The sequence below is a fragment of the Electrona antarctica genome, assembly GCF_951216825.1.
Source record: "Electrona antarctica genome assembly, chromosome: 11".
Taxonomy (NCBI): domain Eukaryota; kingdom Metazoa; phylum Chordata; class Actinopteri; order Myctophiformes; family Myctophidae; genus Electrona; species Electrona antarctica.
In genome coordinates this window covers 27182702-27208979 of record NC_136792.1, presented here as the reverse complement: position 1 = coordinate 27208979, position 26278 = coordinate 27182702, and the positions used below count along the sequence as shown (strand labels likewise).

At 41.4% G+C, this 26278-nt stretch overlaps 1 protein-coding gene across 4 annotated transcripts in view; it reads right to left on the bottom strand.

Moving 5' to 3' along the window:
- cux1b (cut-like homeobox 1b) overlaps positions 1-22215 on the bottom strand; it is a 77178-nt gene extending 54963 nt beyond the window's left edge. For 3 of the 4 annotated variants that reach the window (XM_079514583.1, XM_079514580.1, XM_079514581.1), the window contains exon 1: positions 22097-22215. In XM_079514583.1, the coding sequence (XP_079370709.1) occupies positions 22097-22159 (63 nt within the window). In that variant the 5' untranslated portion in view covers positions 22160-22215. The remainder of the gene's footprint in view (positions 1-22096) is intronic. The other variant, XM_079514582.1, reaches the window with a different exon arrangement.
- Positions 22216-26278: the final 4063 nt, after the last annotated feature.

Below are 26278 nucleotides of genomic sequence, written 5' to 3'. Positions count from 1 at the left end.
TAGGTCTTGCCCAGTGTGCATCACACTAGTGTAAATAGTTCATTTGATTAGGCAAGTCAGTGGCAGTGTCTGGGTAGTGGGTACACACATGTTGGCTCCTCCCAAATAACAGTGTGACGGTATGTTTTAACAGCGGGCGACAGCCTGGCGTATTTTCCAGAAGTGCGTTCTGGGACCTGGAAACTACTGGCGATAGCAGGTGAAGAGGCGATAGACGAAAAGTGGGCGAAGGAACGTCAAAAACATGAAAATATGTTTTGCTTTGTTTACCCTCCACACGGAACCATACCACCAATGCGCTTCAAAGCGAGGACATACGGTAATGACAATACGCACTGCGAGTAGGGAGGCAGGCCGAGGGATGCAATAAAATGTGCCAAGCCGACCCTCAAAATAACAAATTTCTCGCGAAATAACGAGCGGCCGTGTGTGCGTGCTAAAAAAAACAGCAAAAATAGCCAATCTGGATGAGGAATAGCAGCACTCTCGTCGGGAGGGGGGCAGCACTAATATCCTACGAGTAGGGCAACCAAATGGTCAGCTACGTCCCTGCTTATGGGTAATTGATGACGGATGTTCCAATCAGATGGAGTCTATCAATTAATCTATTTAGCTACCCAAACACTACTACTAATGAAAGCTACAGAATAGTATCTCCTAGCACCTCAGTGAGACTTCTCTCTCCTTGACAATAGAGGGTATCCGTGTGACATCATATCATACTCTGAAGTTATGTGGGAATGCTTACAGATAGTACTACTTAATGACCTTGACAGCCCATACATCCAAACAGAAAAGTCCTATCTGATTGCATTAACACATTCCACGCGTTATAGTATAATTGACAAGATACCGTGACTGCCGGGATTGTTTAATTACCTTTGGAGCATACGCCGAAGTATTTGCACCTTTGATCCATGAAGATCCGGTGGAAAACAGTCCCATGATTTGTTATTGAGCCGACAAAAAAGCCACTTCCGTGATCCAGGTCACAGACAAAGAGCAAAGCGAGCTAAGATTGTCCCTACCCCCTCGTTCACTTTGCATTGGACTCAGTTTCCCAGAAGCCCTTGCAAGCCAGCAGTTGGTTGATTTCTGGTTACGTCATCATAAGGGGTCCGGATATTTGTGTTTACACATACCAGTTCAGTTTTTAATGGGACACGCTGCAAAGGTCATCAGGAACAATACTCAAACCTGCCACGTGTTGTCAGGCTACATAGAGCCTCAGTGCCCGGACGGTCGGACCGCTAGTCCAGCTTTCCGGGCCTGTCTAGAATAAGTGCATGGGTGTCATTCTCACACTCTGGATTTGAGGTCATCATTATGTATTGTGTATATAAATCTGATATGAGTAGCTAAAGCGTCTAGACTGAGATATCTTGATGAATCCACCTATGAATGTGGTTCAAATCTGATCAGCCAAAATCAGTTACCATGTGTTTTGTTTTGTTTTTTGCTGTTCAGAGACTTGATCAACGCAATCTGATTACAATCTGGATATGCCAAAAATCGGATTTAGGCTGGCGGTCTCTGAACATCCTTCCACTCCCAATCAACACAGTATGATCCTCCGTTCAGTCCGCCCCCTCCCACACACACACACACACACACACCCCTCATCTCCCTCCCTTTGAGGCGGCCCACCCCTGAGAGTGATTAAATGCTGCTGAAAGACCGTTATGCTAACTAACACACTAATCATTTAATACACACATTACCACAGGGGCCCCTGTGGCCCAGTCTGCTGACAAGGTCCCAAACCAAATACACACGCACGCATGCAACTAACTCCCACCCCTCACACCCCCACACCTCTCTGAAGAAATGGTGAGATTAAGTAAACTGCTAATTAAACTAGATTTCCACCAATAACTTTTATTCCCTGAACAACCTCAATATTGTTTTATCCATATGCAGTTATGGACGTATGAATGTATGTATAAACACATGTATGGATGTATAAATGTATGGGTGTGTATATAAATGTATGGATGTATAAATAGATAACAGTGAACAAATGCATAAATCCTCATTTGCTTATTATGCCATCTTGTGTCTTTCTGTGCCCACAGAGGAGTTGATGGTGCACGCTGTCTGCCCATGGCCAAGGAGCAGCTGTAGACACACTTAGTGAACTCGAGCATGAGTTGCAACGCACGTGCGACACTAGATAAAGAGGAACAGCCAAATATGTCTGTTTATTTTTAAAATAGAGATAATAAATTGATTATTTTTACAAACCTATTTGTATTACCCATTTATGAGTTGTGGGAAAAAGATTGAACCAATATACAGTATAATTGCACAGGTTGCATGGGTTGTGTTACGTATGAGGTCTGCTGGCATTTGTTCTTGCCCAGAGACAGCATGAACGGAGGTTGAAGAACCATTTGATTTCAAACAATATGTTCATGACCTGACAAAGATGTGACAGATACATCTTAATGTTGTCAATTTTTACTTGCACCTTGTTGATTAAAAGGGCTTAAAAAACTGTCTAGAGTTGCTCCAGTGCCTTCCTTCCTTGTTCGAAGAATATGTATCTGTGATCATTTAGGAATTCAAAACTCAGTGGAACAAAATTTCAAAGTGCACTACAGCAGTTGAAGCTGGCTATTGGTACTGTGATGGCGATGGTGGATGTTCATCACAATTAATCTATCGATTAACCCAGGGGTTCTCAACGTTTTTTGGCTGGGAACCCCCGGAAATGCTTTGGCCACCCTCCCCACCCCCAATACAAACTGACTGCAAAAAAAACCTTAATAATAGAGAAAATATATCATAAATGAATACTGAAACCAGATATAATCATTAAGGAAAGTTTATGCATGTACTATGTAAACTCTTCATTTCCATTTTCCAGCCATTCAGTTGCAAAAAAAGAAAATAATTTGGGGACCCCCCAAAATAATTTGGCAACCCCCCGAGGGGGGTTGAGAACCCCTGGATTAACCGATCGTTAAGAATTTACTTGACTATTATTCAATTAAAAAACTAACCACTTTAATCGCAGCATCCAATATTGTTTCTGCAGGAAAATAGCAGATCTACAAGCTCACAATGTCTCGCAATGCGACACATTGTGAGCCTGTAGATCTGCTATTTTCAGTTTAAAGGGTTAGTTCAGATTTTGGACTTAAAGCTGTAGGAAATACTTGCCATTATATAGAGGTTGCAAAGGTATTATGGTAATTAATTCCCTGCGTCCCGTGGTGGGAGTTCTTGTCTCGTTTTGGTGAATATTAAGTAGTTCCGGTCATTTGGTGGGGTCTTGGGGCCACATATAAAAAATTAATTAATCCACAAAACTAGCGTAATTTGTAGCCTATTGTTGACCCATTTCAATACCATATAGTAGCCTGGGTTCCAGCCTGAATCGCTGCGTTCCCGTGGATTTGTTTTGTCACTCGCTACTCAGTCTGGAAAGGGTCCTATCTCCAAGGTAGGTGGGACATGTAAAAGGGTGAAATGGATTGATTCATCTGTGGTGCATTTTGACGTTGTATCAATGCGCACCGCGCAGCTACTGCTGTTGCCCTGCAACGTCCCCTTATCATTCACTAAACTCACCCCACACAGCCGTCAGTTTTTTTTGTACTACTGAATCTGACAGCGGACTACTGAATCAAATTAATAATGTTTATTTTTTACCGTAGGTTTAGTCTCGAACTGGCGCTATTTTTTTCAATATTGTGTCCAATATCACTACGCCATCAGCAGCACAAAAACATAGTTCCATGACAAAGGGGTCAAAGTTGAACGAAGGTTGGGCTGTATGGTAGAAATAGGTCAACAATACAAATGACTAGTTTTGTGGATTAATGTATTTTATTGAATGGCCCCAGTGCCACTATATTAAAGATGTAGTGAAACGGAAATGGTGGGCATTTTATTTTGAAGTTTCAGTTTGAAACCCTGGCTCTGAAGATTCTGAACCAATGAGAGCGTTGCATCCCTCCAGGCTATGGGGTCTCCAAGTCCGTAACTTCCTGTCACATTTGTAAACAAAGTGACACAAAGACATGGGGAAAAGCCAGGGGATTATTTCTAACCTATACACAACCTATATACATATTTTAGCGTGATGATTGAGTTTAAAACGAGTAATACACTGTCTGGATGTCATCTTGAATGAGATTAAAAACGGAGTAGTTCTTTAATCAAAACCAGCTGTGGAGGTCCGGACAATGAAGCATGGGAAACAAACTGGTGAGCTTCATTTTTATTGGCTTTTATCGATGTGGGCCTCGACACGTCATCACAGCAGGTTTTCGGAAGGAAGTTTTCGGAGGAAGTAATTGTTAGGTATGCCCATATGATGACCACAGATATGGTCTAAAAGTGTGAAAAACGTATTTTTCCTTTCACTACAACTTTAATGGCAAGTATTTCCTAAAGCTTTAAGTCCAGAAATCTGAACTAACCCTTTAAAAGTCACTCATATAGAGCCCTCAGAGACTAAAGGTAACAAGTTTAAGTGGTTTTAGAACATTTCTTATAGTTGACAGTCAATTATTGATGTAAAATTACTAGTTTACAGAGACAATCGTTAAAACCAGCATTTTCAGGACAAAATATTTCTTCAGCATTGTCTCCATCTCAGCTGCTATTAAGCAGTAGGTAAATTCAGGTTCTCAGTAAAATCACAGATGATCAATTAATCGGTCGAATCAGATCAATCAATCAATCAGTATCAATTAATGAGTTAATGGCGATATGAGATGAGAAAGACAACAGGCTGTCCATTCTTCTGCTGTCTCAGCTTTCTGGCTTCATGAAATTCTGACGTTCTCGCATCACTGGCATCTGCAATGTGTTTGTGGAAAATCATATCACAATGATAATAAAAGGTAAAATAAAAATGTAGCAGAGTGGCTCGCCCCCTCAGCCTGATGACCATACTGCAATATTGCAGCCATACTGTCTAGGGATGGAAACCGATCCCGATCATTTCTCGTGATCGGCCGATACCGAGCGTGCGTAAGAGGCAAATTTGAATACTTCCAAAATTATTATATGTCAAAACCCACGTCAAAACTTTTCCTGTGTGTACACTTGTTTTTGTTTAGTTTGTTTTGTGTGTGTGTTTCTTGTACAGCATGTAGTGTTAAGCTTACTTTTCTGTCATTTGATGTCTTGTACTGTTGTGTTGTGTCTTGTAATTGACAGAAATCTAAATTAAGTATGTAAAAAAAGAAAAACTGTTCCTGTGTGTGTGGGGAGGAATATGTGGGGGGTGATAGCGCATCTCCAGTCGATAGGTATGAACGGTTTTGCCGACGTGCTAATGGGGGACAATTTAAAACAAAGGCGGCTTACAGAAATGTGCATGAACAGGGGCTGCCAAAGTAGGCTATATTTTGTTGTTTCTTGTTTTTTCGCCCCCTCTATTCGAAGTTAAGACTGGGCAAGCTCTAAATTGACTGGGCCACGGTGGTAAGGGGGCCGAGACACGACGGGTGGTTGCGTCATGGTTGCGCCGTGGAAGTATGGTGGAACGGGTGAAAAAGTTTGGAGGGGAGCTAAATGCAATAATGTAGAACAGTTGTTAACTTAATTAGTATTTAGTACATGCAGGAAAGGGAACATTTTGACAATGCATATAGGCAATAGGCATCTGTCAATAATGCATTGTTTTAAAGCCAAATGCAATACCTTTGCATGTCTGCACCGAGTGGAAACAACACAGGAGACGTCAGCTGCTGGAGTGGAACAACCGTCCTCTTCCACCCAAGACATGTGGTGCTTGCTGCCCAGCAAGACTCTGTTACCATAATTTATAATCCAATTCATAATACGTTTGGGAAACTCAAAACTCCCTCCCTGCCATAGAGTTATAATATTAATTCAATGTGCGACTTAATTCTCAGTCTATCATTGCCGAAAAGACAAATCTACAAGCTCACAAAACAGGGCAACCAGACGCAGTGTGAGCTTGTAGATTGGCTATTTTTGGTGCGTGACACCGTCGTACGATGACGTATACATTACACTTTTAAAGTGACGGTACACAATTAACAGTTCCCTCTGTCTGTTTGAAAAGTACTGTATTTTTAGGCCCTAGTAAAATGTAGTGCAAGGGATGTTTTGGTTGGTAAAATAAAGAGAAGATTATAGAAAGAAATACACACACACACACACACACACACACACACACACACACACACACACACACACACACACACACACACACACACACACACACACACACACACACACACACACACACACACACACACACACGCACACGCACACGCACACGCTTGTGTGCGCTTCCCAAGGTACAACAGTGCTGCTGCCTTGCTACAAAAGCTACATTTTATTAGTTAAATAACAGCATTGAAGCATTAATTGAAAAATGTGTTAAATAAAAGGTTATAACTGCCTGGTTGATTGTGATTGATTGATTTCATGGTTAATTACAGTAACATGTTCCACTCTAGTATTGCAGAGAATGGGAACAGTCTATTATGTATATAAGACCATGTAGAGAGGTTTGCAATGCTATATACTTGCACTAACAAAACATGCTTGGCTTGGTTTTACTGGACTGGCCCAAAAGAAGCAGTCCCTGTCTTGGTTCATTTGGTTGTCTGGTCAGATGTAAAGACTATTGGAACAGATTGCCAACACTCCCTAGAGAAATTGCAACACTCACTGACTCTGCCAAGAAGTCTCTCACACACTCAAATGTACATGAACACACGCACGCACACGCACACACTCTACAATGTACTCTGCACTAAAAATTAACCCATGCAAAACCTTGATAAGCAATGTAAATAACAGAAATAATTTGATATTCGGGGTGGAGTGGTGATGCAGTCAAAAACATGTAAACCAAGGTCATAATAGCAAAAAGGAGCTCCAAGTATTAATGACACTTGTCATGAACAGTTTGAATAATTCCGACACTGTCATAGTCATTTTGTGTTGAACTTGAAGAAACCACTTATAATATTTGTTGTAATATGTTGAGCTATTTAGTATTTACATTGTTGACATTTTGACAAACTAATTTGAATAATTTTAAATGAAACCGTACGTACATAATATATTCACCACAACCGCTACAACTCTGCTCACTAACCAATTAAAGACAGCATGAAATGTTTTTTTTATTTTGAAGGAACTGTCTGAAAACGGAAGCCTGTTTGTCTCTCAACCAATCACAGCCTCTGCCAAAGATGGTATCTCTTGCAGCCAGAGAAGGCTGCAAGAGATGAGAGCTACATGTAGCATGTGGCGCGCACAGTCAAAATGTTTTCAGATACAGGATTACTTTTTATAACAAGCATTACACCATCTGGATGCCATATTGACATTCAAAACGGAGTAGACCTGTATAATTAAAATCAGGTGTGTTAACTTTGGAAGAACTTTGGAAATCACACGTGAATGGAATCAAGATTCATATGTATATATTCATAAGGGCCTGCCTACGTCCTCACGCAGTTCGTTTTCGTTTGACAGGAAGCAATTAAAAAAATCAACTTTAATTAACTATTTATATATGAATTAGAGGTGCTATCCTATCAATCGGCCACCGATCGGTGATCGGTCTATTTTACCCGATCTGGAGAAATCGATCTTTTATACCATTTAAGTCGAATAAAGGTCAATCAGATATATAGTATAATATAGTTTTGCATCTTTGACAGGCATAAACATTCTCCCCTTCCTCCTCATATCATTTTGGAAATATTCGAATTTTCGCCTTACACACAAAATCGGTATCGGCCGTGAGAAAAACAATCTGTGATCGGTCCCAAAAAACCGTATCGGAGCACCTCTAATAAGAATACACTTTGGCATCTATTGATATCTGGGATATGCTCTAAAAGTGTGAAAACCGTATTTTTCATTTCATGACATCTTTAAATCCATACCCCTTGTACAGCAGTTACAGCAGGCGTAATAAAGGTTTTGCATGTGGATGTAGGATGCCGCCATGGATGAGGACCTCACAGGAAGACCGCTATACTTCGCTCGTAATACTTGGGAGGAGTAAGTCTCTCCACTCCACTACTGAAGTAACAATACCAAACACTGACAGCATTCACGGGCAACAAATCCCATTACACTTCACCATCAGATCCATGGTGAGTCCACATAATGTCTACTACATCAATGTGTATGTTCATCTACTCTCATAAAATTCCTGCCACGTGTACATGTGCAGACAGAGAGAGAGGGCCCTCTATCCGACTAATTCACTCTAATTACTCTAATGAGCCACAGGTGATGATACATGAGATTGATTAATTAAGAAGGAGGCTCCAATCAGGCGTGACTGATTATGGTGATCACATCCAGGGCGGGCTAAATGAGATAACAGGAGACGGGTGTGCTTTAATTGAGGTATCAAAAACTTGTGGTGGAATTTCTCATACCATCCCCCCATCGCCGATCCAGTGATAGCTAGGTCGCGAGGAATGACAACCAAGGAAACCGTTGTTGTGTATACAACATTAAGCTAATCTGATAGCCTCCCTCGTCTGCCAAGGTGAGTGGGAGAGTACAGAAGACCACACACACAAGTTTAGCCACCTTACATTACAGCTGGGCATTTGATAGATGAGAGAACACATCTATAAACTGTTCTCCTTGAGTCACAGAGTAAACGACTACATCCCTTTGGTAATTAAACCAATATTCAATGCATGTAGGAGCATACCAAATACCTATGTTTTCCTCCAGCCATATGTTCCCTCAACCCTAACTCTAAACTGAGGGAACATAGGGCTGACAGAACAGGTGTGAGGTAACAGTCATAACCCTCTGGGATTATTAATCCAAAATAAGGAACAGAGCTCTTAAACTCAACACAAAAATAAATTAATTTAGCTGTGCGTTGTAGTAACAGAAGACTAAATTAGTAATGACAATGAATGGGCTAATATGTGAAAATCAAACGTTTGTGTGCACTACAGAATAAGAGGGGCTTTTTTCTTCATAGCCCCTGCCTGCACTCGGCGGTGTGACACCAATGCTGTCGAACGGATGAAGTTTCCGTCTTTCCAGTGCGGTCCCTAATCTCCCCCTTTATCTCTGACAAGTCTGAAGCTGTTATGTGGTTATGATAGTAAACAGTCAAAAGGCGTCTGGAAAGAGGTCTTATCTACAATCTTGGAGGCCCACCTTTCACAAGCCCCCTTCACCACCTCCAGCCTCCCCATATCCCTTTTCCATCTCCTATGCAGCCGCGTGCTGTGCTCTGCGTGCCCGACCCGCTCGCTGTGTGTGGGGGGTGGAGCTGTGGTGGTGGCAGCTCAGTCAGGAGCGACAGCCACGCTTGCTACAATGACACGGTACATGATCACAGATCACAGGCACGCCCCCTCAAAACACAGCACAACGGCAGCGAAGATAAGAGACTACAATCCTGCCTCCCTGTCTGGCTTCCTTCCTCTAACAAAGCAGGGTGCACGATTCCAAAATGTGCCAGGAGGAGACAGTTTACAAACCGCACTGGGTTGAAGAAGCACAATGTATCCTAGCTGATCCTCTCGGTGTTGCTTCTCACCTGGGGAGACAGGGAAACCAGCCAACTTGTCCCTTTAGCACAAGCATGCACAACAATTATGCTGAAACAGTGTGATGTGTTTAGGTGTATGTTGGAGACTAAAACATAGGAGATGTAAAGAATCACCTCAACAATTCCAGTTCAAACCCTGATCAAAAACAACTTTTCTTTATTTGCACGCACGCATGCACGCCTGATCTGCCAAGGGCTATCATTATTTTTTATTTTTTTCCTGAGTCGTAAACCTTGGCCTAACTACAAACATGATACAATAATGGAGAGTGCCTATGGTTCGGAGGAAGCACTCCTCACTCTTTTTAGGTTGAATTTACCTAGAGGCCAGTGTTACCAGACGATGAATGGTGTGTGGAGTGTGCACAGAGAAGAGGAGAATGGCATGGCGATATGCTGGGGTGTAATGCGCTGGTGAAAGGGCAACATTTTTCATCCCTGCGTTTACAGGGTGGAACGGCTGGGATATTGAGATCTGAGATAGGATCAGAGGGTAGTGAGCTGTTTCAGCCACGATAAAGGCTGTGCATTACAAAACAGAGCACAGATATAGAGATGGAGAAAGAAAAAGAGAGCAAGTCCCCCCAAAAATTTGAAATTGCACAAGAGAGAAGGACAGAGGGAGGGAGAGAGCGAGACAGAGGGAGTGGGGGCCTGGGGGGTATCACACTTCTCATCCCTGAATTAATGCATCCATCCTGCCAGGAAGCTATTTGGTGCCACTGAGTGGAGATTGGGGGATGAATGCACAGATATGGGGCTAAAAAATGGAAACTGCGACCATGGAGGGGCAACAGGGATTAATCAGGTCTGGAAGAGAAATGGTGCTCTCAGGGTGCTAGAGCACACATACAAGCCTAGGGGCTGGGTCCAAAACTACTCAATCATCCAGTTGAAATCAGTGGTATTAGCCTGCATGATATCAGATGTACACTACAGGCAAGAACAAACATAGTATATAAATAAATAAAGTCTATTACCGATTACTGACCACTGTTAATGGTCATTTATATAACATTTAACTTTTGAAGATAGATTTAGAATGTCTGTGACTCACTCACACACTGTGTCTCAAATGAACACTTGCCAGGACTACATTTGTGGTTGTGAAACTGCTACAGGAACCCAGTGTAGTCAAATACAGGTACATTTATTCTTTGGGGGTACATTATGGAGAGTTGAAAGCCATCCATCCACTCTGGCCAGTAGGAAAACTGAATTTCCTACATGCGTTGGAGAGGTTTGTTGTCACAATCTGCTAGATATGAGTCATCAAACCGCATAATGTTTTATTGAGGCAAGATTATTGACTCGCACCATCATTTTATTCTGTAGCGTGGCTTTATTCTGCAGAAATACATTGTTTTGAAAATCCCATGTCAGTTGTGACAGTCAAACCTTGTCGACTTCCTGAAGTGCAGTTTCCAGATTTGTAACGTGGTGGCTGCCTGCAGTCTAGGGGGTAATTGAAGTGATAGTAGTCATCATAGTGAACCGGTCAAAATAATTATTGGTGGTTAAATTATTAACATCTCTAACTACATAAGAGTGTTCTGTTCTTTGTTTAGCTCTTATAATAAATCCTGCCCTGATTACACAATAAAATGCATGATGTCAGGAAAGATGCAAGTCCCACCCGTTAACCCCTGTAAACTGATGTACTCGTAAACAGGCGCAGCGCGTTTGACTTTGTGCCGCCACTTTTGTTCGCTTCCGTCACACTTGACTACAGCTCTCGTAATTTCTGTTTGTACTACTTCATCATAGGGTTACAATACAGCTTACAATATATCCCACAACACAAACAAATGTTTTTTTAATACATCTACCTCTCCCCATGTTATCCTCTGCTGCACTATTATCTTTTTAAAAGTCACATCTTCCTCAGCTCATCTACCATGCCATCTCTTTCCCTTTGGTAGTGGCTACTACAGTTCATAATAGCATATAACACAGACTCCTCCCCTGGCAATGATCACTTAAGCCTGTATGGTGTTTGCAAATCAAATCAAATACAATGTTTTATTTAATGCTCCGTTTCTCAGTCATAACCTTGTTGACTTGATGACATCCTACTTCCCATACTGTACCTTGTTTTCACTTACTTTTCTTTGACAACAATACAGCCATTCGTCCATAATACGGCTTTTGCTGACTTTGTTTAATTGCGTATGTGTCCCTTTGATGCTCATAAAAGGAGTTCCCTGATATCATCAATATATGCCCCATATACGATATGCCCAAATATACAGTATGGACATATGGGGCAAATCCGTGGTTCTGGACAACTGGATCTCTATACATCGGCATAACGGTCGGATCGGCGGTTCTTGACAACTGCCTATCCAAGCGGTTCGACACTGGGCTCCATTGGGTCCGAAGTTGAAGTGGGTCGGTCTCATATATGAGCATGCCCATATTGGGCATAGCAGTCGGATCGAACCGCCTATCTGACTGACTCGACCGCGGGCAAGGTCGGATGGTTCTTCAGATACATGAACATGACGGACAGGGAGATTTTGCTCATTAGGATAGGATATTCTATATATACACACCTATATCTTTGTGGGGGGGCAGTCTTTTCTTTATTTAGACAGGATAGCAGAGAGGAAATTGAAGGCAGTGAGGGGGAAGGACATGCAATGCAGGTCTTAGTCAGGGACATCAGGACATTGCGATCGACTCACTATCTGGTCAGCCAACACAGTTTCATGTTGATTTGAGGATATGTCAGAGAAACAGTGAGAAGAAGAATGAGCATAGCTAATCCAAACAGTAATGACAGAATAATTAGCCAGCACTGGTCTAAGTAATGGGTAATAATTATAGCATTTATTCTGTGTCAAGAGAATGTGATATGAAGACTGCACAATGAAGGAAGATGAATTGAGCACGGAGGGAAGCATGTGTAAGGGCTCAGTCTCTTGTCTTTTGATTGATCCAAACATCAAAGGCCCACTAGAGTAATGGGGAAGGGGAAGGACAGCTAAAAAGCTATTCAGAGGCTTCGCTGCATAGAATGACTTGACCTATTCCACACAACCTACGCAAGGACGCATCAAACCATCAAAATCACAATCAATAGACCAAATGGTCAACTCGACAAACCATGCTGAAACGTCAAACCTCCTCAAAACCACACCAGCCGAGTGTCAGACTAGTAAGGCTACACACACCTTATCATTACCATCAGATGAAGAAGAGTTAAAACACGGAGCCCAATCCTTTCATGTCTCGTGACAGTCACCGCAGCCTGTTAGGCATTCCTTCAGTCTGCCGCTCAGACAGTTTTATGGCAGAAGGCAGCCAATCAACTATTCAGAGCTGTTCTGGAGTGTTTGTCTTATTTCACAGTTTACACACTGGTTTATAGGTAGTTATTATGGTCACTATGGTGATGCCATACATTTTTTATGGTCTTTTGGTCTGAGGGCATAAAGTGAAATAAACAAACGCACACGAAAACAAAGACGCACAAAAAACACACTCCCGTGAAAAGTTCCCTCTCCCCCTCCCTCCTTCTCACTCGGTCTTTATCAGTCTCTCTGCATGCCTGCCTATCTATCTCCCATCCTTCTACTTCATGTGAAACGAGGATAGCCAAACCGACTCTCGTCCGTCCTCTCCCATGTTCCACAACATCTGGAGTTGATCAGAGGGGCTCCTGGACGTTCAGGCCTCTAGGCCTATTAATAACCATAAGACTGAACTCAGGGTCAGACAGCAGTCAGCGGATGGGCTCATGTCTACTAAACAGATAAAACCAACAGTCCCCTCCCCCTCTCCTACGTTGCAGACAACTCTCACTCGTGAAACACTTAGGAAGCGAGGGTGGAGAGTTCAGTGACGAACAGCGAATAAAAGCTTTTCATCTCTGGTGCACTCAACATTCCATAATGGAAACTAGTCACCTTGCCCTCTTTGCCGACACAAAATCAGGAACACAAATGATTCTCTCAAGACATTAGATGAAAAAGGAGCAGGGAGAAGTCAAGATCTAAACTTCGGCAGTCTTATACAGACATCTGCAAAACATTTTCTTCTTTAAAAGTTTTTCTTTTTCTTTTTTTGTGTTAAAGGCTATGGAGAATTGCCTAGGCTAATTGTGAAACCATTTTCTGTGTCAGGGCTTCTTTAGCTGCCTGCATGCTGTATCCCTTCTCTAAATGTTCTATCCACAAGTTCAAGTTCAAGGCAGCTAGTCCTATTGAAGAGAAGACAGATGGCAAGGTCATCGTCTGTTTGCTCCAAAAGGTTAGGCCAGTCAGACAGTTCAGGTCACAACAGGGTCTGTAGGGGTCAGACCACCTCTGAACCCTGGCTCTAGTCTGACAGCTGTTAGGGTCAAAGGTCAGGGAGGGGTTAAAGGTATCGTCTGAGGACATCCAACATTAGGAACAGAAATTAGCACTGCGTCATTTCTAGATAATTACCCATGTATCGGGTGGATATAGGCCTAGAGACACAGGGCAGCTAGTCCTATTGATTGTTTGAAGCCTGGGCAATAATATTAGGAGTAAATGTATGTTAGTGGTTTTAATCGTTTTAATCTACAGACTAGTACAAATTACATTGAGGCCATTACAGTGAATGTGATGCTAGTTCGCTATTATATTAAAGGGATAGTTCACCCCAAAAATGTTTTTTTTTCTTCCCCTATCGATTACTCACCCCATGGAGACTAATTTGATGACCAGCAGTGTTTCCCTATGAGCACACAAAGTCTCCTTTGTGTCAGCATAGGGAACCACTGATGGTCATCAATTTATTGGTTTAGGAATGAGTCAAAAACAAAATAATATCCATGAATCCAATTCAATTCATGGGTTGAGTAATTGATAGGAAAAAAAAGTCATTATTTTTGTTTGGTTGAACTATCCCTTTAATGATATTTGTAGGTCTCGGCTCAGATCAATTATATTTCCCCACAACATAAAAAGGTATACGTATAGGTACAACCTCCTTTACATCACTCTAACAGAGCACGTTCTCAACTTCACTGAATGACTAGACAACAGCTTATAGTTATACAATTATATGTAAACTACAGAAGGATTTTAATGCAGACACACAATTTCCATTCAATACAAAACATCCATCCAAATTAGAACACGCACATGAACGTGCACGCACGCACGCACGCACATGCACGCACACACACACACACACACACACACACACCTGTGCATACAGGGCAGTTGAATCATCATAATCGGTGGTAGTTTTCTGCTGAGCCCAGCCAGCAGACTGTGTTATTTTTAGAGGCTCGACACAGAAGCAGCCAGTCCAGTTACTCTGAGTTGGCAGCAGGACCATCGTGGCTCTCACTGCTTTTTAACAATCAAAATGGGAATGAGCTCAGTATAAACAATGCGGAGGTGCATGGGATGGTGACAGAAATAAAACTAGCTAAGATTTCCAACTCATTACTTAATATTAGGCTCTCACCATTTAAGTTGGTGTGTATAAACACCCTCAGCGGTGTAGGAACAGTAAACTCACTGTTCAAGATACATCAGGATAAATATATAATCAGGATATTTAACAAATATCAGGCCCAACCAAAATCACTTTATTTTTAAATAACAATTTGCCAGGGATTTGTGGGGCTATTTATTTTATGGAACATTCACAGTCCTTTGATCCAGTACAGCTATTTAGTATTTACTTAAGAAAATGAAGGTAAAACCAAGGTAAAACTACCAGACCTTTCCCAAACTATAGGCTTGTGGTAAATAGCTATGAGGTGAAGTGAGAAAACTGCCAGCCTTGCATAATGCATATTAAAACAAAATACAAGTAGTTGCAAAACTGCAAATTTCACAAAATGGAAATTGAAAAAAATGTTGCAAAAACAGAGAGCTAGACAGGACCTGGGCCACAGGGGGAGGTTGTTCTCATCTGATTTGATTGATGCGTAGAGCCTAAAGGCCAGTTATGGATCCAGCAACTCAAGCCATGATTGGCATTGAAAATTACACAGTGTGAGCTATTAGCAGATAGTGAGCCATATCATAATTCAATCCCTACACCATCAAAGTGCACCAATATCATAATTCAATACCTGGACCATTAGCCTGCAGTCACCAATATCATAATTCAATCCTAAGGCCACCACTCCATGCCAATATCATAATTCAATACCTGGACTATTAAAGCACACCAATAGGGCTATTAGAATTCAATACTTGTGGTCAATGATCTAACAGACAGTGACACCGGAGTCGCAGACTGACATGTGATAAGGTCTACGGAGAACTATATACTGACGCCTTATTTAGCCAGGTAACACTGAGATAAACAGCACTAAAATTAGGAAAGGCAAACCAGCGGTTCACCAATAGCGAGCTAAGCTAAAGGCATGGTAACATAATAAAGCCTTTAGTATAAAGTAGAGATGGACACAACTGCACAATGACATGGCCTCTTGTGGGGAGATGTGTATGCAAATGATGAATGTGCTGTGGTTGAAATAAAATGCATTAGTTTACCTACCAACTCTTGCCTTGTATAGCTGTACAATACACTAGGGCCAAAACAGTTAACTGAACTAATCAATATCATTGATTAAAAAAAAACAATTGATTTGAATAAAATAAATGTGAAATTATTACCGTAAATTATGTCTTACAGGAGTGCATGTGTTGTGAACTTGTGAGATATGGAATTTAAGCTCATACAAACAAAATCATTAACATTACTGACTGTCTTCTATCCTATGTCCAAGGGCTTCTGGAGAAACTAAACTTGTCAGATTATTGTTTATTAATGATAGGCTTACTACTACTAGAGTACTTATTTGTAGATCTACAAATCTACAAAAAATCTACAATTGAAAATGTGTACACGTCTTGTGTTACAGTAATACACTGGAAGTGTTTATTTTGTGCAATTAATTTAAATTTAAATCCTTGTTTGATTCACAAGTATAAAAGTTAGCCTTGCCGAGCCATGGGGCCCATAGGGCAGGAGCCTATCTCCTGTTTCTGTAGCGTGAGGCAGCTTGATGTACAAGTACATCCCCTGGACATGACGCTAGCATGTCGCAGGGACTTACCCCCAATCCAACCCTTGACAAGTATATATAGAACATGAATATAACACGCCATGGTGATAGTGACAAATGTATTTATTTTTTAAACAAGGAAGATTCTTCACCGCAGATAAAAGCGTCAACCACCTGTATGAATGAGGCATCACCAACACAATTTAGGATTGTATATTCATCACTTTAATAGTGTCTATTTTAATCTATATTTTTTTTCAACAGTAATTTAATCAAGAAAAATAATCAATAGTTACACCTACACTATTTCATATGCTGACTGCTACATCATATAGGAGTTTGCAACATTTACCAACATTTCATTTCCCAATTTTTTGAAGATCAACTTCTTTCCGAAAAACCCAGTGTAATATCAGATACACGACAATCACAGTACTTCCACATCTAACATTCAGGAGTACACCAGAGTACCCACCATGTGTGTACAATCACAGTACTTCCACATCTAACATTCAGGAGTACACCAGAGTACCCACCATGTGTGTACAATCACAGTACTTCCACATCTAACATTTAGGAGTACACCAGAGTACCCACCATGTGTGTACAATCACAGTACTTCCACATCTAACATTCAGGAGTACACCAGAGAACCCACCATGTGTGCTGGACTGCATTATACGAAGGTGGTTGGTTTATTATACAGAGCTGAAATCAAATCATTTCATTCCCCAATCACTTACTATTAATTGTTTTCACCATATTTAGCAAAATAATAATTTTACCCGAAATGTAGCAGCCTTAATGCCTAAGAAACTTTGTTGGGTTGAGTCTCATCCGACTTCAGACAGGCAAAACTATTATTTTCCTAAGGGACTATGAGCCTTTTGTTTGTGGAATAAAATAAATAATTTGGTTCTAACAGTCGGGCCTATTACAGCACAGCAATCTGAATCATGGGTCATAAATTAGGCTATATACGCCTTCAATAACTCACCTTAAATTAACACTAAATATCACTCTTTCTATTTTGGCATTTCGGTTAACCGTTTCACATCTTTAATAAAAAAGAATCAGGTGACGTCCATCAAAATTCTGTTCCCTGTAATAAAGTTTGTGGATATAACAAGATTTGTTTTAGGCTATTATGCCTTTATTGATAGTTACAGTGTAGAAGGACAGGAAAGAGGGAGAGAGGCATGCAACAAAGGTCGTCATGAGCGGGACTCGAACATGCAACACGCTATCAGGCCAGAGCCTATATGTGGCATGTGCCTGGACCACTAGGCCAGCGGGCGCCCAGACAAAAAGTACACTAAAGAAATTCAAAGAATGATTATATTTTCTTGCAGATGTATCATATCACATCTACAGTAAGGAAGCCTCACTCGGGCACAGCAGAATGCAGGAGAAGGCTGAGGAGACTGAGAGTGTGGGATGAATCCACTGGGGAACATGGGCCTTCACTGTGTAGTGTGTACCAATGTTATCACTGATGAGGTATGAGAAGTGCAGCTTATTTGGGTTTCTGGAGCCACAGCCTACCTCTCAGCCTCACTTGAAGTGTTGTAACCTTCATAAGGGAAAAGTACAAGCTCTTAGAAAACAGCATGACATAGCCTCAACCAAAGTAGACAGAAGAGACCAAAGACCTGACATGCTCTCTCTCTCTCTCGCTCTCTGAGTCACGCTTAGTCGCTCACCAACCCCCCAACACACAGTGAAACCTCAGTCCCCATGCCAGGTTTTGTCACTGGGCAGAGAACTGGTTGGCTACAGTAAAACCATGACGTGATGCCCCCTTCCTCTATACTCCCCAAGCCTGTGCAGCAACAGAAGGGTAAAAATATCCCACCAGTGAGTCCAGACAACCAGCTCATAAATTAACACTAAAACTCTTGCAGACAACAGCGGACCAGCCACTGAGATATGTAAACTGCTCAGGTTACCACTAACCACAGATCTAGAATCAGCTTTCAAAACCATCCCTAAATTTACCCATTAGGATGTAGTGGATAAATAAATATAAAAACCGCAACTCTATATCTAGTTTTCATCCCAGTGACTTTTTAGCCATCTGTTGCAATGGTTAACTCTTTTTCTTTCTTAAATGGCTCTAGCGTGGTTTGTTCCAGGAAACATTATGAGGTGAGATGCAGGCTATTAGGCCTAAATTGGGAATGGGGACCAAGAAAAGCCTGTTTCTAATTTACACGGCTTTCGCAAAAACAAAGTTTAGTACAGTGATTTCCAACCTGTGGGCCGGAGCCCACTGGTGGGCTGTGGGGATATTGTAAGTGGACCCGCAAATAATAGCCAAAACACTAAGATTTTATGACATATGTAATAATAATATTTAAAAGAAATGTCATCATGGTATTGTTTTGTTTTTAAAATCTTGAATAAATAGTTTTCATTGTGATACAGATAAATAGGAACTTAACGTACACTATGTTGGTTCCATTGATTCAAGACGGAACACAATCGATTGATCAATCATTAAAATAAACATGCTCTGAAAATGCACGCAGCGTCGCAGCCCACCCATCTGACCACTTAACACGGCAGCTAAGTGGTCAGATGGGTAGACCACGAATACTTTTGAGATTTCCAAGTGGGCAGGGCCCTGATCCAGAAAATGTTGGGAACCACTAGTCTAGCCCCCTTTTTGAAACTAGCTCCTCGCCACTCGCCCTACACACTTCCACTTGGTTTGAGCATAGATATATAAATCATAGAGACGGCACTGGATGGGAGGGGAATCCCAGTGCCATCTCTATTATTTATATATCTATGCTCAAACCGAGTGGAAGTGTGTAGGGCGAGTGGCGAGGAGCTAGTTTCAAAAAGGGCCCTAGGAGTCACTGTGCGCACATGAATTGTGAGCCTGTTAAACTATATGAGACTGAAGAGTGATCATCATTCTCAAATGACACACAATGTTCCAGGAACCTGCTGGCCTAGGTAAAAATAAATAAATACATATTAAAAAAAAAAAAAAAAAACAGGAGAGTGAATGATGATCCCCTCTAAAGAAACGGTGTAATGGACAGACAGGGATTAGAGATGTTAAAGCCTCCTCCATCTGTAATTCACTGTCACCCTGCCATCATCTCTGAATCTCTGATCCATTTTCTACTGAGTGAGACCTTGCTAAAAGCATCACTGTAACTCCCATTTGGGCATGTAATGGTGAAAAACACACACACACACACACACACACACACACACACACACACACACACACACACACACACACACACACACACACACACACACACACACACACACACACACACACACACACACACACACACACACACACACACACACACACACACACACACACACACACACACACACACACACACACACACACGAGTTTCAAAGCACTCTCTGTCCTGCAACAACCATCTAGCTAGTTTCTTACAGAGGGAGCTGGTCCCAATGATCAAATGGGATTTTAATGAGTATGAGCAGTTTAAGCCTCAGGAATACACGCTACGTTGGCTTACAGCTATTGACATCTCGGCTGTGTTGGATTTTCATCATAAGAAAGAACAAACAAAAAAAGCTCTCATTTGTGGGTGCCTGTTACACCCAGAACACACACAGGCGTAAAAATAAGCATGCACATGCTGTCCATTTGGTCAAAGCAAAAAGCAGCAGAAAAACAAGTTTGCATTTGGATGATAACCCGTGTGCAGAGCAGACTCTAATGATCATATCATACCAGCCCAAGATTCTCCTCAGAAAATAGATGATAAAAAAAGATTATTCTCTGAAGGCTATCCTCTAGGAGCCTCTCAGTAGGAGGCAGAGTAAATAAGATGTCATCAATAATAGACAGCGAATGTTCTGAGCAGTGTTGCGCATACCAGTGCACGCAGCAACGTACACACACACATACACACACACACACAAACACACGTGCACGTGCGCACACATACTTGACTGATTCCTATCCTGTAGACAGGCCTGCCAACCGCCAGCCTTTTCGCACACGCTCAGATTCACTGTCCTGACTAATCGCTTGTGATAGGGGCCTTTGCCATAATTACCCAGGGCCTTATCACAAACTTATGTGATGCATTTTTCATGTCTAGGCTGCTGGCAGTGCTTTCACTGCTCTGGCAGTCAATCTATGAAAATGCCTGATCTCAGACAAATTTACACACACCAGTTCAAACATGGAGAAGCGGGTGCAAGCAAACTAAAGGGCCATGGAGGGGAGAGGGTTGAGGGGCATCAAAAAGAGACAGACAGACAGACAGACAGTACACACAGATAAGCCCCATATTTCCTATTAATAAAAAGCAACAACAGGAGGACAAAGTATAATCAAATAAATAGATCCGAAGCTTTGATGATGTGGTGTTAATGTAACACTAAGACTGCTGACAACACTTGTTAAATGTCCTTTGTCTACCCTCTGCTGAGGCCATCATGACCTAAATAAAAGTTCAAACCCTACGCCCATGGAATTCACAGAATAATGTAAGATTAATGAGTCTACCCTACATAATACAATATTATGTTTTGACAATAGAAACTGGGCTAAAGCCCCTAATATTCACAAATTGAGCCTCCGAATGCAGTATGCAAAGTTGAAATGTCAGGAAAATACAATAGATCCATTGTGTACAGATTTCTGTTATAGGTCACTCAAGCTATTATATACAGTGGCTATATTATTCTCATAGTGAACAGGCCTATTCCTTATAGCCTTTACTGAGGCTAGGGATCATCGAGACTCCTCTATGCATGACGTGCGCAGTGCCGGAACATTTCTTGAGTTCTTTATCAAAACAAGGTCGTGGTTCTTTCTAAAAAATGCTTTGTGTCAGCAGCAGTGGCTGTCCCGTCCACTTCCACAGACGTGGCACCGTCTGTGTGTAGAAACGTTAGCCATAAAGTGTATAATTGAGCGGTGCGAAGCTGCTGTGGCGAAACAAAAAAATGGCTGTTGATAAATCATCATCACCATTCCCAGTTCCCACATAAATATAAACACTTTAACCGACGTTAGCCAACTAGCCTGCAAATGTTTTCATTTGTGACGAGTAAACTTGCCAAATTGACAGTAAAAGCAACAACACAAGCAGCAGGCGCAATGTCCTGCCTGTGTGAACGGTGTCACCACAGCGCCACCGTAATGAGTCGCACTTATTTTCCCCCAAATTATCCAACCTTGCAGCGCTAAAGCTTCGGGCTAACTACGGTTACGTGATTCTGTAAAGTTAAACAAGATTTTCCCCAAGTCGAAATGATCAAAAATGTTTACAAATAACAAGCATTTGCTCCTTTGGCGCATCCCCGCGGCATCGCCCGGCTGCGAGTCGTAGTGTCCGATCGATGTGAATTGAACAAAGAGGATCAATTTCTGATCAGCAAAGAGAGCCACTTTCATCGATGTGAGCAGAGGTCTCGAATTCTCTAACAAAACACCAACAGAACGACCACAAAAACACAAAACACCAACCCCCATCGAGAAAACACACCTCAACTAAATACAAAGCGGACACTTTGAGAAGAATTCAACTGACCTGTAGTTGTTGTAAATCAAAACGCTTCCAATATTGAAACATCGATCCTGCATTGGCCGCCATCTTGAGACATATTGAGACAGGAATGAGATGCTGATAGAGAGCGTGAGGGTTGGAGTTCAGTGGAGAGGACTGGGCAGGGCACAAAACACGAAGCGGATCGCCCCCACAAAGCCCCTGCTGGTGAACACATGCACGGAATGGAGTTATATCGAACATGCGTGCTGCTTCAATAACGCCACAATAATTGGTTTATAATAATATACAACAATACAATGAATACATGCTTTATAACGACATTTGGTAAAACACAGGAGGCAAGTAAAAAGTGCAATAGTTTTATATTTAATTATATTTGACCCACTGCAATTTGGTGCTGTTTGTTATTCTCGAGCATAAAACACGAGAAGATTATAATCGGATATTAACTAACCAAACAAGTTTCTGAGACTCATGGTGCAGTTTTTACTTTTTATGTAATAGGTTGTTATAACCAGCCTACAGGCTCGGCATATTAATTACAGCGGACGTGGACTGACCATTAAAGAATTGGTAAAAGATGGAATGGATTTCTTGGCTCATCATTTGTGAGTGAAGGCATTTTCTCTCTAGTAAATGAATGAATGATCTTGTTACCATTCACTCTTTTATTACTTAATTAATATGATACTATAAAAGACAATATAAAAATAATATTGACAATATTTACAACTGAATATTGTATATTTAACAGCACAATTCAATTTCACACTGATAGAACAGCAGGTGTCCTGGCTTGAGAGACCATGCAATGCATTATTAAATTGATATTTAATATAATATAATTAATTATTGAACAATCAGGTGTGTGAGAGGCATAATACCGGTATATATTTATGCTGTATATAGATAGGCTACTGTAGGCCTACATATAATATTACACATACCGTATAGCCTACCGTATACGTCTCTCTCTCTCTCGCGCTCACACACACACACACGCACGCACGCACGCGTACGCACGCACGCACGCACGCACGCACACACACACACACACACACACACACACACACACACACACACACACACACACACACACACACACACACACACACACACACACACACACACACACACACACACCAAGTAAGAATACACAAAATTATCAGGGTGGTGTGTGTCTGCTGAATAAATTGTTTTCTTTTCCTTATCAATTGATCTATCAGAATTTGGCCAGAGTGACTGCATGATGAATCTTGGACTGAGTCCACTCTGTAGTAGATTAATACTCAGAGCCCATTGCCTATCAGGTCAGCCATGGCCTATACTGAGAAGAAAATATTCAACTGTTTTATTTCCAACCTTAATAATGGTCATTTATTTCACAGCAATTACACTTCAATTGCAATCACTAAAAATAATTCCAGAATTTGCCATAGATAATGGTGCCTTTTTCATTATATTTTGATACAGATCTCAGTATTTTTATATAACCTTTTCTTTGAGCTCATTACTATTTATTTGATGATATTTTATTTCTGAATGCTATTTAGTTGCCAGATTATATCTATATTAAATAGCTTGTCATTATTTCAATGGCTACTTCATTTTGGCGATATAATTAACCATAATCACATGGTGGCAATTTTGGTCCTACGTCTGTGAAACTCCACCTAACCCCATTGTGTGGTCGTATAAGTACTGTAAATAAGTACCAGTAAGATGCTTGAGGCGAGAAGCGACCTCGCTGTTAAGGTGACATCAGGGATCTCCATATATGGGCTTAATATTGATGACATCAGGTATCTCCATCCATGGTGATGTCACATGATGTCACGTGCTCTTTCACCGATTCCATATAGTTAACTGCGACCTTCAGTCGCAATAAGACAAACATGTCCACTGTATTGGTCAATGAAGAATTGAAGATTCAGTTTGATTTGGTCTACTCATCCGTCCGTCATCCCTCACCAATTATACATTTTCAGCAAGATGTAGTGAATGATAAGTATTGTTTTACAGATTCAATATCATGCATAAATGGGAGTTGCTACATAGTGAATTACAGCAAAGCCTGATCTCCTCTGTCTATCAGTGTCTTTTTGCAAGTATTACTTAATGTTTTGACATTTCCGGCAGACGACTGAGGAGCCTTGTCATTAATTCCTTCATTCAAGCCTTATTTACCCACCTTCGTTAGTGTTTCACAGGGCTCGGCTTTGTGAGATCAGATGCTGCCTGTGATTAACCCAAACAAGAAATACAGGTTTCACATAATACATGCTGGTTCACTAACTTTACAACATGTCCATCATGGTGTGTTTATTGTCTCCTGCTGTCACACAAAGCAACTTGATCTAGAACGTGATGTGCTGCTGTCTTACTATTGATGATAAAATCATATAGAACAAAGAAGTAAGTGAATTCCATATAGTAGGCCTACCATTATTTTTTACCAGCCAGAGCCTCTGTATGAGCTTTTATACAACATTTGCCTCCAAATGTCTGTTGATAGTGCATGATCCTTTGATGTTTTTGAGTCATACTGTACCATTTAGTATCCTTCTGAGAACTGGTACAAAGATCATTTACTTAAAGTACAGTGCTGCTATATTCAGAGCCATTAAATAAATAGCCTACATTTCTTATAATAACTGCAACTTGTTGTCAAAAGACATTTTACGAGCTAATATTCTCTATATCTTATTGTCAGGTTCACGTTTTAGACAAAGCACCAGCTGTTACCACAGGGGGTTCTAAATTATTATTCAAGACTGAGAACTAGTAAATAAGTTAATCTCCGTTGTTCATGCCATTCTTGACTTACAGTGATGGTAACATGATGGAGTTCACAAATGTAATCCTTAAACTTGATTAAATCATCAGCATCATCGTCATTCGAGTGCCCTCGAGATCTGCAACACAAGCTGCTTCCACTGATCTCTGTTGCTCATTGCCACACCAAGTTCATTCAGAGAGAGGTTCGACCAAAGTGAAATCACTGAAGATACCTAAATAAAAAACAGAAAAGCAAATACACATTATGTATTTCCCGCAGTCACAATGCAGTGCACCTTTTAATCCAACACAGCTACTGTATATCAAAACAGAATAAGTTAAATGAACACAGCAGATTTTACAGTGAATAGCAAACCTTATGTGGCTGCTGGGACTGGGAGGGGTGTGTGAGGAGATGGATGTGTGGCCCATTGGGAGCCGAAGGCAGGGAACAACACTGATCATGTCAGACAGGCTGGGGAGGCTGCATAAGATCATCATCACCCTGCAGTGGAGTGAATCGCCACAGCACCACTTTCACACAACCTCTGACCCCCGGGGTACTCACTAAGGTCATGATCAAGGTCAAGGGTCAGTGAGGGCCTCTGTGATCAGGGTCCTCTCAGAGCCCAACCCCCTCCTCCATCCACAGTTCCTAGCTTCTTCCACTCACTTCTTCTTTCTTTGTATTTATTTTCTCTCTTTTGCTTTTTTCCTCTCTGGATGGGACCAATTGAGACATCCCATCCCCTTGTGGAGAAAGTAGGCCTAAAAGGGAGGGAGAAAAAAAGGAAAAAGAAATACATGGAAAATCGATAGGAAAGATGAGTGAAGAGCTAAGGATTCCATCAAAAAACTGTCTCTGAGTGCGGGAATGGGTCAAGCACACACACAAATACGCACACACACTCACACTCACACACACACACACACACACACACACACACACACACACACACACACACACACACACACACACACACACACACACACACACAGAGAGAGAGAGGGAGAGAGAGGGAGAGAGGGAGAGAGAGAGAGAGAGAGAGAGAGAGAGAGAGAGAGAAGATTACCTCTAATGGACATGACAGTCAATAAACAGTGAACAGAGTTACAGAGGAAGAGGTGTAAGGTCTGTTACAGTTTCCTGTACATTCCTCATGCTTATGACAGCAGTATGACCTGCAGGGCTGTGATGATCAAGGCACTGAAAATACAAGTTTGTTACATCTCATTTCAACTAAAACACACCAACTTCAAAGTGTTGCCTTAATGAAATGAGGGCGATTTCATTCAGCTTCATTGTTGACTCTGAGTCACTCTATCTCTTTTCATGTGTACACAACACATGCTTGTGTTTTACTGTTGTGAGGTGATAGGTGGGCGGCTGAACAAGAGGAAGACGTATTGATCCTTTCCCGCGGA